The sequence below is a fragment of the Microcaecilia unicolor genome, chromosome 11 (genome assembly GCF_901765095.1).
Source record: "Microcaecilia unicolor chromosome 11, aMicUni1.1, whole genome shotgun sequence".
Classification (NCBI taxonomy): Eukaryota; Metazoa; Chordata; class Amphibia; order Gymnophiona; family Siphonopidae; genus Microcaecilia; species Microcaecilia unicolor.
Window position 1 is genome coordinate 31,578,569 of NC_044041.1, and position 14,196 is coordinate 31,592,764.

General features: G+C 44.9%; 1 protein-coding gene across 1 annotated transcript in view; it reads left to right on the forward strand.

Annotated features, from left to right (window-relative positions):
* The window catches only part of HECTD4 (HECT domain E3 ubiquitin protein ligase 4), a 467,625-nt gene that overhangs the window by 49,464 nt on the left and 403,965 nt on the right, over positions 1–14,196 (forward strand). The window contains 2 exon segments of the mRNA XM_030218637.1: positions 2,967–3,484; positions 11,834–11,923. Of these exon segments, the coding sequence (XP_030074497.1) occupies positions 2,967–3,484; positions 11,834–11,923 (608 nt within the window).

Sequence of the window (14,196 nt, forward strand, 5' to 3'; positions counted from 1 at the left end):
ATCTTGAGACCAGTAGGTAGCCAAGAGTTGATAGTCCAGTTTGGGCGTAATATCTTTCAAGTGCTGATGATAGTATTTTAGAGGCACTGATTGTTGTGATCCTAAGGTATAAGTCTCCGACACTGTGTCTAACACATCTTCCATCAAGTCAGTCCAGATTAGTGAAGAAATATAATGTCTAAGCTGTAAGTAGGCAAAATATTGTGTTGGAGGTATCCTGTAGGTACGTTGAAGATATTCAAATGACCTAACTCCCCTTCCTCAGTCACTACTTGGGCCAAGTATTTAAGACCTTTCATAGCTCACTGGGCAAACACACTCTTACCCTGTCCCGGGGGGGGGGGGGGGGCAAGGCTGGGTTATTTCAAATGGATAAATATGGGGTTACCTTAGACGAGAAATATCTCCTGCATATCCACCGCCACACTTCTCTTAAGATTTTGAGCATGGGATAATTTTGGAAAACATTAGAAGGTAACTTGTTTGAAGTGTGTAAAATATGACTAAAGTGTATCCCGAGGACTATCACTCTTTTAGTAGATATTATGGAAAACTCCTCTGTGCCTCTGAACCAGTTAACATGGCGCATGCCACAGGCCTCTGTCACATTTCTCAGGTTCAAGAGACTCATCCCACCATGACTTTTAGGGGTTTGTATCAGCATCAGTGATAGCCTAGGCTTTCTATCCTTCCACAGATAAGATTGCAGAAGTTTCTTTAACTTCCTTTCCTCCTTAACCCACAAGTATAGGGGAAATTGCTGAAATAAGTAAAGCCATGTGGGGATGGGAATCATTAAATAGGGAAATCTGACCCCATAGGGGAGAGTAGATAAATCTGCCAGAGAGTAAGTTTTTCTCAAAAAAATGGGAACAAAAGAAATTGCGATGTGAAAGCAAGAAACAAAGAGAAGAGGAAAAAGGAACCGGAGGCATCAGATGTTAATCAGTAGCCAAGCTATAAGGTCTCTTATAGCACACAGCTATTACAAACCCTTGAACTTTCTGAATGGCAATAATCATTTGCCATACCGGGACCAAAACCTTCAAATTTTATTAATATGAAACTTGAAAATATCTTGTAATTTTAATAATTTCTAAATGCAAATGATTATATAGAAAAAAGCAAAAGTGCCAAAACGTGAATTGCACCATTACTGGATGTCAACTGTCATCACACTTTTGAGCCAACAACCCCAAATAATTTTTATGTGTAAAAAAACATGGCACATAATTGGTGACTGCTTATCTGCATTCGCAGTGTCGGCGCTGAACAATCTCTGTTGAGTAAGTTTTTGCCTAGTCTCTTCCAACAGAGGGTTAATATTGACTCTGTATAAAGTCGAAAGATCAGCAGGTATAAGAACCCCAAGATACCTCAGTGCTTTTGTCCTCCCATAGAAATGGGAAATCACCTTGCCATCCCTGTTTTATAGTTGGTCTAATGCCAGCACTTTAGACTTACCATAATTTAATGTGAACCCTGAAAGTGTGCCAAAGTGTTGATGTGTTTTTTTTTTTTAAATATTGAATGTTTAGTGTATATATGTATGTATTTATTTATTTTATTGCATTTGTATCCCACGTTTTCCCACCTCTTTGCAGTCTCAATGTGGCTTACAATACATTATGGATACTGGAAATAGAAGAGAATCTACATTTGGTTTTAAAGAAGGATTTTGGGTTAAATGGTAGTAAAATACAAGATAGTGGTGTAGCAGAAGACATTATAAGACATTAGAAATACAAGATAGTAGTATCAGACATTATAAGTGGGGGGAGGGGGGAGGGATACCACTGATATAAAAGGAAATCTTTGAATCTATTTGGCTGATCTGATTATGTCTGTATGTACAGAAGTTGTTCCTTTATGTTTGGTTCTGTTATTTAGCATGTTCGTTTTATTTTTGGCTTTAATAAAGAGTTCTGTACTAGAAAACAGATGTAATTAAATACAGAATTGTACATTATTGCATATCAGATACCAGGTATTAATTATAAACAATAAGAACAGAAATAAATAGTAGACCTTATGGTTTAATGGGCATCCTCAACGACTTGGAGGAACCTGGCTCCAGGCTGACTCTGAGGTGATACAGCTAGAGGGAGCCCGAGAAGTAGGTGAAGGTAGGAACTGTGCTGTTTGGCATGAAATTTCTAGCTACTGAGTGCTGGTTCTCCTGGCCTACCAGTGTACTTGTGAGAAGAGCATGGAGCCTGGGACGATTGCTCTGATTTTTTTTCTCTCCCCTGTATTCCTTTTGCTCTCACTTAAAGGATGATTTGGTTGAATATAAAGATCTCATTATTTTTTTATTTGACTAGTGCCTTCTGCCTCCAGTGAGAATAGGCTTTCATATATTTTGTTTTCAGTACCCCCTGGCAAGGAGTTTTGCAAATTTCTTACCTTTCTTGATACCAGAAAGTTTAATTTGCTATTCATAGAGAGATGTTGTGTGAAATCTTATTGTTTTGGCTTGAGCACCACCTTCTTATGTTTTTGTGCTTTACTGAGATTGACATAGAAGTTCCCAGTGTCAAAGCAAAGCCAAGTGAAACTACTAAGGGTACATCTAAAGAGCAGTGTTGATGGAAACCTAAAAGGGCATTACTGTATGTTGGTTTCTTGGACAAAGCAGGATGTGATGATATTTGTTTGCAGGATTGATGTTTAAAAATTAAAAAAAAATAATAATAATAGAATAAATGTACCTTACCAGAGTTCTTCCAATAAACCATTTTGTTTTGGGGCATTCTTTTTCAGACTCCCAAATATTTTTAATTTACTTACCTTGTCAGGCTATATTCACTAGGAAACCCTATTTGGAATGAAACCTATAGACAATATAATTCAAAAAGGAAGCTGGGAGGGGGAGGGGGTTAGTGCTTAATATAAAAATCAACTCAAAACTGAAGTACATAAAATTGCAAATTTCATAATGTGCACCTTTCCTCCTCTCTCTATAGATTTTAACTTTTGAGACCAAGAATCCAATTGAGTTAGCAGAACGTTTGCGTTCTGTATGTGGAAATCAGAGCAATGCCTATGCTCGACTGCTTGAATACCGTCTCAATGCTTTACGTGGACTCTGGAATGCACAGCGACAGCTGGCCATGGAAGAGCAACATGAACGTGAAAGCTCTAGTGATGAAGAAACTTTGGCCTTGCTGAAACGTCAAGGTTTGCTACAGCAACCTGAGCAGGCACCTTTTACTTCTCGAGTGGGGCTCTTGTTGGTTTTTCCCCTTATTAAGTCTCAGAGCCAAACAGACCCCTCTCTTTGTAACATAACTGCTGAGGTGCTATTGAATTGCCTTCGAGACTGCCAGCCACTGAGTTTGACTAAAGAGCCCGCTGACTGTCTTAATGGAATTGAATCTTTACTCTGTTCCTGGTTGGAGGAAGGTTCTACCTTTGACCAACAGATCCCATATAAACAAAAAGAAAATTCTGCTGCTGCTCTTGTTGCCTTGGCTTGTGCACGGTAAGAAAATAAAATTGTAAAATTGATGTGAACTTATGCAAACTAGAAAATCACTGGTACAATTATCATTTAGAGAAGATAGCAAAGGATGTCCCAGTGAATTTGGTTTATATGAAATGTGTTTCCTATAGATAATTTAGTCTTTATTGTAATCTTTCTGTAGAATTATCTCAGAACAGGTTATCCAAAGATGCTTTGTCCAGAGTGTTTTGGGACATTAGGCCTAGTGCATATCCACACTGATATGGCCCTAGCAGTTCTACTCATCCATCACGTCCATTGTTGCATCTAAACTTTCTTCATTGTGGGTTGATAATTTTATGTAGTTAATCTGTAAATATAATATTGAAATACATGGAACGTGCATTATATTTTTTATGAATTACTGCTGATTCCTGTGAAAGGTAATACAAGGGTAATCTTTAAAACATTATTCTTTACCCTTGAAAACATGTGCATACAATTGCTCTCCTGATATGTGAGTAAGAGAGCACAAATCCTTTGTGCACACTTTTTTTTAAACCTGCCTTCAAGAGGGGCATGTCAGGGGGGGAGGGTATCACTTTAGTTTTCATCTAGATTCTAAGAAAAGTATGAGGTTGAATTTTTTGGTAAACTATCCACACCAAATATCAGGTATAACTGCGTGCAGGTTATTTTCAAAGTAAGCTTACCTATGCCAGTTTGCTTTGAAAATTGGTGTATATGGGCTGTTATAAAAAATTACATTGAAAATCTATTAAATTAATAGTGAAATATACAGAAGTGGAATTTAATTGTAGCATACTGGAGTATATTCAAGTTCTTCCAGTTACTTCCTCAGTTGTCTTTTTTTTTTTTTTTTTCCTCCACTGGTCTTCAAGCTAAGTCCTTCTGTGGCTATGTTTAATATAGAGTACCATAGATATTCTGTGCTTTACTCCAGCCTGGAGCTTGTGTTCACTGTGTTGAGGTGAGACTTGTACAAATGGTGAACAGTTAGAGTCTGATTTAAAGGACTGGAATTGAATGGGTAGGGATAAATGATGTTGGAGAATTCACATAGCTGCAGAAAAAGTGGTATTTTCGGGTATTCTATATAATGTTTATAATGATTTGTACCTCGGGTTCTCTGGATGGCTGGCTGTCTGGGTTCGTAACATGCTGACATCAGCTCGCCTCCAGCGTTTCCTTCCCTCTCAGTGTCCCGTCCTCGCGTAAAGACGAAATGACGTCAGCGGGCAGGACACTGAGAGGGAAGGCAAGGGAAGGCTAGAGGTGATGCAAGCCCAGCCTGACTGCTGCTACTGCGACCTCAGGTAAGATGGATGGCTTAAAGGCAGGGCGGCAGGAAGGACAGAGTCACTGGCCATGGAGGGGAGGGGAGAATCGCTGGACATGGAGTGGATGGGAGGGCAGGGCAGAAGCGAATTGCTAGATATTGATGGGATGGGAGGTGAGGGGAGAATCGTGGGACACAGAGGGGAGGGGAGGGCAGAGGAGAATCGCTGGACATGGAGGGGAGGCCAAAAGCGTGGGACACGGAGGGCAGGGCAGAGGAGAATTGATGGACATAGAGGGGAGGGAAGAATCGCTGGACATGGAGGGGAGGGCATGGGAGAGAGGAGAAGCACAGAGACATTCCAACATACTCTACATCACAGGCGATAGGAGGGCAGGGCAGAGGCGAATCGTTGGATATGGATGGGATGGGAGGCGAGGGCAGGGCAGAGGAGAATCGCTGGACAAGGAGGGGAGGCCAAAAGCGCGGGACATGGAGGGCAGGGCAGAGGAGAATCGCTGGACATAGATGGGAGGGGAGGGAAGAATCGCTGGACATGGAGGGGAGGGCAAGGGAGAGAGGAGAAGCAGAGGGACACTCCAAAGTACTCTACATCACAAGCGATGGGAGGGCAGGGCAGAGGTGAATTGCACTGTACATCACAGCTGATGGGAAGGCAAGGCAGATTCGAATCGCTGCATATGGATGGGATGGGAGGCGAGGGGAGAATCGCGGGACACGGAGGGGAGGGCAGGGCGGAGGAGAATTGCTGGACATAGATGGGAGGGAAGGGAAGAATCGCTGGACATGGAAGGGAGGGCAGGGGAGAGAGGAAAAGCAGAGGGACACTTCAACATATTGTACATAATAACTGATGGGAGGGCAGGGCAGAGGCAAATCGCTGGATATGGATGGGATGGGAGGTGAGGGAGAATCGCGGGACACGGAGGGGAGGGCAGGGCAGAGGAGAATCGGTAGTTCCTTGTTATCAGCAGCAGATGAATCCATTAACTGATGGGTTGTATCCGCCTACCAGCAGGTGGAGATAGAGAAACTGAAAAACCACAGCGACCCTTGGACGGCTAGCCCCCAACTGCCTTCAGTATTTCTCTATCTCCCAGCAGGTGTGGATGTAGCTTGATCAGCTCCTGGATTTCAGACTGCCTAGGGTGGCTCCTGTGCTTGGCCAGTTGAGCAGGGGTGTTGTGGCTGGTGGTGCACACTTTAAAGGCTTATAGATTTGCCCTTTCCCTGCCTTACCCATTCCCCCCACCTCCTGGAGTCCCTCTGTTGCTGCCTGCCTACAGCTTTCCTCACAGCGTAAAAAAAAAAAAAAAGCGCGCTTTTACTTCGTGGCTATTATGAGGCTTTTTCCAGAGATTCTGGTTCTGTGCAGCTTGACCGGAGCTCGTTGACTCAGTCTTCTGAGGTGAGAGTGGTGCCCAGCTCCTCTGGGGAGGTCCTGCGGACGCCGTTCCGAATGGGGTAAGTTTTGGTGCGAAACCGTCATTTTATTGCCATATTTCCGTCCAGTCGTGCGATGGCTGCTGAGGGAGTTAAGCTCTTCTCCTGTTGTGGTAAACGCAGATCAGCAGCGGGGCTGTGTAAAATGTGCTCCTTAGCCGCTCACGCTAGTATGAGAATGGCGAGCGATGTTTCTTCCCGCTCGATGGAGCTGGCAGCGGGTGCCATTTTGGAAGCGCCGCATGTCTCGACCCTTGCGGTTGCGGAGGAGTCTGAGCCGAGGGGGATGCCTCGTTTAGAGGCTGCCAGAGGAGCTCCTACATCCGTTTCTCCTAATTCGGAGGCGGAGGCAGAGGGTCAGGGTGAGTTTTTCGTCCCTGAGTTTGTGCTTTTAATGCATAAGGCTTTCATGCTGAAAAGAGCTGTGCCGCAGGTGTCTGACACTGCGTTGCATCCTGGCTTCCCTCCGGGTGTTGAGGCCCCAGGGATGACTTCAAATGTTATTTTCTCCCCCGAGCGTTCGATACACGCCAAACATAGACGGGTAAATTCTCTGTCTGAAAGTGGCGCATATCCTTTCCCCCCCCCCCGTGGTCGGGCTGTGGGGAGTCTGAGGGGTCTGGCAGGTCCTCAGGGACGGATGATCCAGAGGAGGGTGCCTGTTTGCCACTGGATTTGGATGATCCCAATGTGGTTCGGATTTTCCACTGCAACGAGCTGCCAGCTCTCATTACCTGACGCCTTGCAGGCCCTCTTGATTGATTGATCCTGCTGAAGGTGAGGCCTCCTCTGTTAATCTTAGGATGGCGAGTACTAAAAAGTCTACTCGGGCCTTTCCGGTGCATGACTCCATCCAAGAGCTTATTTTTGCTCAATGGTCTGACCCCGATGGGCCTTTGAAAGTGGACAAGGCTATGGGTTAGCTTTACCCTCTGAGTGAGGAGCACTTGGCCCCTTTGGGGGTGCCTAAAGTGGATGCATTGGTCACGGCGGTGACAAAAAAGACCACTCTCCCAGTAGAGTGAGGGGTCGCTTTGAAAGACGTGCAGGACCGGTGGCTGGAGTCCACGCTGAAGCGGTCCTTTGAAATTGCGGGCCTTGCCTTAAGGGTGTCTATTTGCAGTTCCTATGCAGCCCAGGCATGTCTTTCCTGGCTACAGCAGGCGTTGGAACAGCCCGCAGATGGTGCGGGCCCCCTTTTTAGAGGTTGCTTCGCGGATGGAGTCGGCCCTTTCATTTTTGGCTGACGCCCTTTATGATCTGGTCAGAGCTTCGGCTAAACAGATGTCTGTGGCGGTGTCTGCCCGCTGCCTTCTTTGGCTGCGGCATTCGGCGGCTGACATGCCTTCTAAGCAAAGGCTGGTGAGGCTACCCTTTTGGGGCCTCCTGTTGTTTGGAGAGGAATTGGAGAAAATTGTGAAAGACCTGGGGGAATCTAAAACCCAGCGGTTACTTGAGGCCTTCTTCCAAGGGTTCTGTGTTTCCCTCCTCTTCCAGACCTCGCTTCCGTGAAGCTCGCAGGTATCGCCTGGGGCGCTGTGCTGGGTTTTCTCAACGTGCCCGTTTTCAGCAGAGGAACTCCTTTTGCTCAGACAAACGTTCCGCAGGGGCCGGTTCAAGGCTAGGAGTTAAGGGGCATCCTCCACAATGATGGTCCACTCCTCCATGCCTGCAATAGGAGGATGTCTTTCCCTCTTTCTAGAGGAGTGGACCAAGATTACCTCGGATCAGTGGGTCCTGGACCTGATCAGAGAAGGTTACTGACTGGAATTCGGTGCCCCGGTGAGAGACGTGTTTGTGGAGTCACGATGCGGCACTGCCGTAAAACAGGCGGCGGTAGAAGGGACCTTACAAGTCTTGCTGCACCTCGGAGCGGTGATCCCGGTGTCTCCCGCCGAATGCAGCTGCGGCCGCTATTCCATTAATTTTGTCGTGCCTCGAAAAGGTGGGTCGTTCAGACCGATTCTCGACTTACAAAGAGGCAACGAGGCCCTCAGAGTACTACACTATTGCATGGAAACCCTGCGCTCCGTCATTGTGGCGGTTCAGCCAGGAGAGTTTCTCACGTCTCTGGACCTAAAAGAAGCATATTTGCACATTCCTATCTGGCCTCCACACCAGCGGTTCCTCCGCTTTGCGGTGTTGGGAAAACATTTCCAGTTTCGGGCCTTGCCTTTCGGCCTAGCCACAGCTCCCCGTACCTTTTCCAAGGTAATGGTGGTCGTAGCTGCCTGCCTCAGGCGAGAGGGTATCAGAGTTCACCCTTATATCGACGACTGGCTCATCAGAGCGGATTCGGCAATCGAGAGTCGTCTTGCCACAGCCAGAGTGGTTACAGTCCTGCGGGCGCTAGGCTGGGTGGTCAATATACCCAAAAGTCACCTGATCCCCTCTGTCTCTTGATTATTTGGGGGTGTGGTTCGACACGGCCTCGGGGTTTGGCTTTCTCCCCGTCCAAAGGCGGTGCAAGCTTCAGAATCAGGTCCATCTGCTCCTGCGGATGCCTCGCCCACGAGCTTGGGGCTTTGTCCAGCTGCTGGGATCGATGACAGCCACCTTGCAGGTGGTTCCTTGGGCAAGAGCGCACGAGGCCTCTGCAGATTGCCCTGCTTCAACAATGGTCTCCGATTTCCCAGGAATTTCAACGCAGACTAATGTTGCTTCCTGTGGCCCGGCTCAGTTTGGAGTGGTGGCTCTCCGACAGGATGCTGCGCCAAGGAATGCCTCTTGTGCTTCCTTCTTGGTGCCTGGTGATAACAGATGCCAGCCTTTTGGGCTGGGGAGTGAATTGCCAGGGATGCTATGCTCAGAGTCTGTGGACACCCGTGGAAGCGGGATGGTCCATCAGTCGCTTGGAACTGAGAGCGATATTTCAGGCTCTTATGGCCTTTCAAAAGACTCTGAAGGGGCTTGCTATCCAGGTTCTGACAGACAACATGACAGTGGTGGCATACATAAATCGTCAGGGAGGCACTCAGTGCAGAGCCCTGGCTGCGGAGGCCGCTCAGATTTGCCACTGGGCCGAGCTCCACCTGCAGCTTCTTTCTTTCCTTTGGTCACAGCAGATGAATCCATGATCCCTCCCTGTCTGACTTTGTTTTTTGTTCAGATCTTTCATGCAGATATAAATCGCATTGGGAGAAGTTGGAAACCAGGTCTCAGAATTTCTACATGATGTTCTACTACAGGAGGTTGCGATCGTCCCTCCTTTGCATGGTTATTGCGCCTGCTCTGGGGTGTTTATTCGCTGTGAGGAAAGTTTATGTTGTTATACCTTTATGGTTCAATCTGCTTTGGAAATTTCAAATACTGAAGGCAGTTGGGGGCTAGCCGTCCAAGGGTCACTGTGGTTTTTAAGTGTTCTCTATCTCCACCTGCTGGTAGGCGGATACAACCCATCAGTTAATGGATTCATCTGCTGTGACTAAAGGAAAGAAAATTACCAAGGTAAGAACCTAATTTTCCCATATGGATGAGATGAAAGGCGAGGGAAGAATTGCGGTTCACTTAAAAACATAATCGCCATTACATGATAGCCTTGCTAGTGCCCGTTTCATTTTTTAGCGAAACGGGCTGTTTTTTGCTTGTTGGTAATAAATGAGCTTCTCTAAGGCCACAATCCTTTTGGTTTCTTAGGCACGTTCCTTCAGAGTTGCATTTGTCTGTAAACATTGTCCATTCATTTGTATTTCAGCTGAGTCTATGGAGTGTGTGTTCATCTACCCAGTCTTAATTAAAATTCCACACACGCCATACATAAGGCAGGGAGTGTAGTATGTAGGGTAGCAGGAAGAAGTGGACTGTATGTTTTTGATAGCTGATGCTCCTGATGTGTGCCGACAGTGCAGGACTAGGACAGAGGGAGAAGCAGTTGGGGGGGGGGGGGGCATTTCCCCAGCTGCTACAGCCTGCACATTACACATTTACTGGCCCCATTGTAGTTTTAGGGGACATGCGCTGCTATGGCATGGAGGGAAAGGGTGACTCAAGCTGTTCACTAAGGGGAGGTGATAGGTGCATTTTTCAGACAAAGACAAATGGGGTTCACACTCTCCACAGGAACGGAACACAACAGTAAAGGGGTGGAAAGGACCCAAAATCAAATGATCAGTCAGCCACACAAGGGTAAGATGCTCCGAAGGAACCCTTTATCTTGATAAGCTTTTTAACATGCTGCCGGAAAAAAATGCATTTGTTCCGGCAGCATGTTAAAAAGCTTATCAAGATATCTAAATGCTTCATCAATCAAGTAATATATTACTGAACACCAATAGATTGATATCTAAATGCTCCATCAATCAATTAATATATTACTGAACACCAATAGATTGATATCTAAATGCTCCATCAATCAATTAATATATTACTGAACACCAATAGATTGACCCCTGAAGAAGGCTGTTCTAGCCGAAACACGGACCGTGTTGGGTCTGAATAAAGGGTTCCTTCGGAGCATCTTACCCTTGTGTGGCTGACTGATCATTTGATTTTGTGTCCTTTCCACCCCTTTACTGTTGTGATAGGTGCATTTTTGCCACATGAGATATGAAGGAGTGCACAGGTCACTGCTTCTGCACCTTAGGAATAGGGGTGTACTGAGAGTCAAGATTGGGCAGTCATATATATCCCATTTACAAGGGATAATTCCTTGTCTAGGGGATGTGGTGAAGACAGAACAGTAGGGCCACATGATGGAAAGCACATTTAGTAGTGCAAAGTGGGCAGTGTTGGGTGGGGAGTTAGAGATTTATGAGGGGGGGGGGGGTTGGAGATGGAAGTAGCGTTGCATTATGCTACATGTAGACTGACTGGAGGATGAGACAGTATTTTCAAGATGTCTGGCTGCTGGGGTGCTGCTGGACCAACCAGAGTTTGAGTTGGAGAGCAGAAGATGAAGGCACAATATGAACAGAAGTTTATGGGGGTTAATGCAGGGGTGCATGGTGGGAGTGTTGAGAGGAATCTGATGTGGGCAGATTTTGGCAAGTTTGGTGTGAAAGGGGCTAGCAATGTGGGATTCCCTGCATGGAGGTGTGAGGTGGAGATCTTGTATGGAAGAAGCATGCAGGAAAGGGATTTCGGAGGGAGGATGTTGGGATACAGGTTGCAGCAGGAGCAGAGCCAGGTATCCATCATGCAGTTGAAGGGGACGATGACCATATGGATTCTGGAGGTTGTAGCAGTGGGTGGAGATTAGCCAGACTAGTGCGTGACAGTTCAACTGTAGAAGGGAAACACTTTCATACAGTGTTTCTAGCATGCACTTTGCAACTTATCTCCTGTTCCATCATTTCTTTCTAATCAGGGAGCTATAATCCATGACCTTGAGTTTTTATGCCTTTTGCTCACTTTACTTTCCCATTTATAAAATGGATAGAGTTAACTCTTGTGGCTAAGAGCAGGATATAGTAATTTAACAACTGCTTAGTTGCTCTGCTGTCTCCATTTAATTGGTGTTTGGTTGAATAGGGCCACAAAGTAGGAGCTTAACTCTTGTCTTCTGGTATGAAATGCTATTTTATCAATCTTCAGCCTTTATTTGTGCTTCAACTGAAAATTCTCTTAATCAAGATTTACCAGATTTTATAGCATTTTTTAACTAGTTTGTTTGTTTCTTATTTTAGAGGGTCATTAAAAACATTTGTTCATACTGTACACTTACTACAAAAACAGAATGACCTGGGATCCCTGCCTGTGGCAGATGTATTATATCGGTAGGTACCCATTTATTTTAAATTGTACCTTTTGTGTCCCTAAAATTGTTTGATTGTAGTAATATTCCTGGGCTACTTTTGGTTTGATACCTCTGCTACCTCCATCTGTCTCGGACTTTCCCTTGGACCCATAGGAGAAAAAATTGACTCTATTGAAGTTTTTTGTGACCTTTGAAATGCGAGATAGTCATAGTGCCAAACAATATGGGACTTTGAAGAAATTTGTCAAAGCATTCTTAACAGCTTATTTTTACTCATATGAGTCTGATAGATGTCTCAAAGCATTTTTACATCCATAACTTTTAAGATCTTAATACATTGCCTTGCAAAAGTCTTTATCCCCTTTTACACTTTTCTTTCTGTTGTCTTTAAAATACAATTCAAAATGCATTAAAATAGGAATTTCAGTGATCTTCACAACATGCCCCGTTCATTTATGTCAAAAGTATAATTATAGAAATATTCATGAAGTAATTAAGGATAAGAAACCAGAGTCTTGATTATGTAAGTTGTTACATCTTTTTTGTCAACCCCCCTTCCAAATTAGCTCCATTTCCAAAACGGTTTTGTTATGGATGCTTTTCCTTTCTTTGAGGATCTGCTGAGGTAGCTTTTATGGTGGAGGGGCAGAATATAAAAAATATAAGATAAAATTGTCTTAAGGTCCATCCTGTATAATAATTCTCACCTCCAACATTCTGACTTGCCTGGGACCGTGGCTCATTCCGAGTTGGTCTGCTAGGCTCCGTAGATCAGGCTGACATCACCGTAGCCATTATGATGTCAACTTCAGAACCCGGGGGGGGGGGGGGGGGGTGGGGAACATGCCTCACAGCTGATCCATGTCCAGAGGAGGGTCGCTGGACATGGGTGGCTGGAGGGGGGGCAGGGGAGAGAGGAGGGTCGCTGGGCATGGGTGGCAGGAGGGGGGGCAGGGGAGAGAGGAGGTTCGCTGGACATGGGTGGCTGCAGTGTGTGGAGGAGAGTCGCTGGAGATGTGTGGCTGCAGGGGAGCCGAGGAAAACCTTGCTAGCGCCCATTTCATTTGTGTCAGAAACGGGCCTTTTTTACTAGTAATAAAGGCCACCTATGTTAGTCATAGTAATTGAGTCAAACACATAATGAAAAATCAAGCTGTTTCTGTAGACCTGTGCTTCAACTTCACTTTATGCAAACACGCTGATCATGAAGGACTGAAGATAAAGTTATTTAAAAGTACATAAAATTTCAGCTTTTATGAATATCCTTTTGGGCACTATTGGAGCCATGATTCTAAAGTGGAATTGATGGGCACCACTAAGACATTGCATTGATGAGTCCATCCCTCCAAAGTCATGGTTGAAGAAACTGATGCAGACGGTGAGGCTAAAGATTACTTTAAAAGAATTACAGAGGTCTTTGGCTAAGACTGGGAAAATGCTGACTGATCAACAGTTTCAAGATGACTGCACAAACATGACCTGTATGGGAGGGTAGCAAGAAGGAAAGCCACTCCTGAAGACATACGATATGCCACATATTTACAAAGAAGAACTCAAGGGGCACTGCATGTGAGGAAAGGTTTTGTTGTCTGATAAGACCAAAGTGGAACTTTCTGGTATTGGTGCTAAGCAATATGTGACTTGAAACAAATTTAGCACATATCCATGCTAACATCATTTCTACAGTAAAGCATGGTAATAGCACTTAGTTTTTTTCAACAGCGGGGACCAGGAGGCTTGTGAAGGTCAGGAGAGAGATGGATGATGGAAAGTACAAATAGATTGTGGACAGAAACCTGTCCATACTAACATAGATCTGGGAATGAGAAGAAGATTCACTTCAACTGAAGAGTGATGCTGAGCACAAAGCAAATACTCCTAATACAATTCCCAACACTATCTCTGGTACATAAGCTACCGAAGTTGGTCACAAACCAGAGTAATTAAAGCAATCAAAGAGGTATATGGGTACAAAGATCTTGTGTACTAAAAAATAATAAATAAATAAGAAAAATATTATTATAATGTGAAGGAGAGATTCTCAGAGTTGTAACTCACTCAACCGGAACAGTTCCCGAAGGTATAAACATGTTCCTAAGGGTGGATAAGTTTCTCCATCATTGAAAATCTCCAAATGAAATGTGAGCAAAACCTGTGCTCCCAATTCAAATCGTGACAAAATAATCACAAATGAAAAAGAATGAAGAATAGTATCTCCTAAATCTATCTATCCATATCCTCCATGAAACCAGCACTCACTTTAATACGTTCACATAAATATACTAACACTCA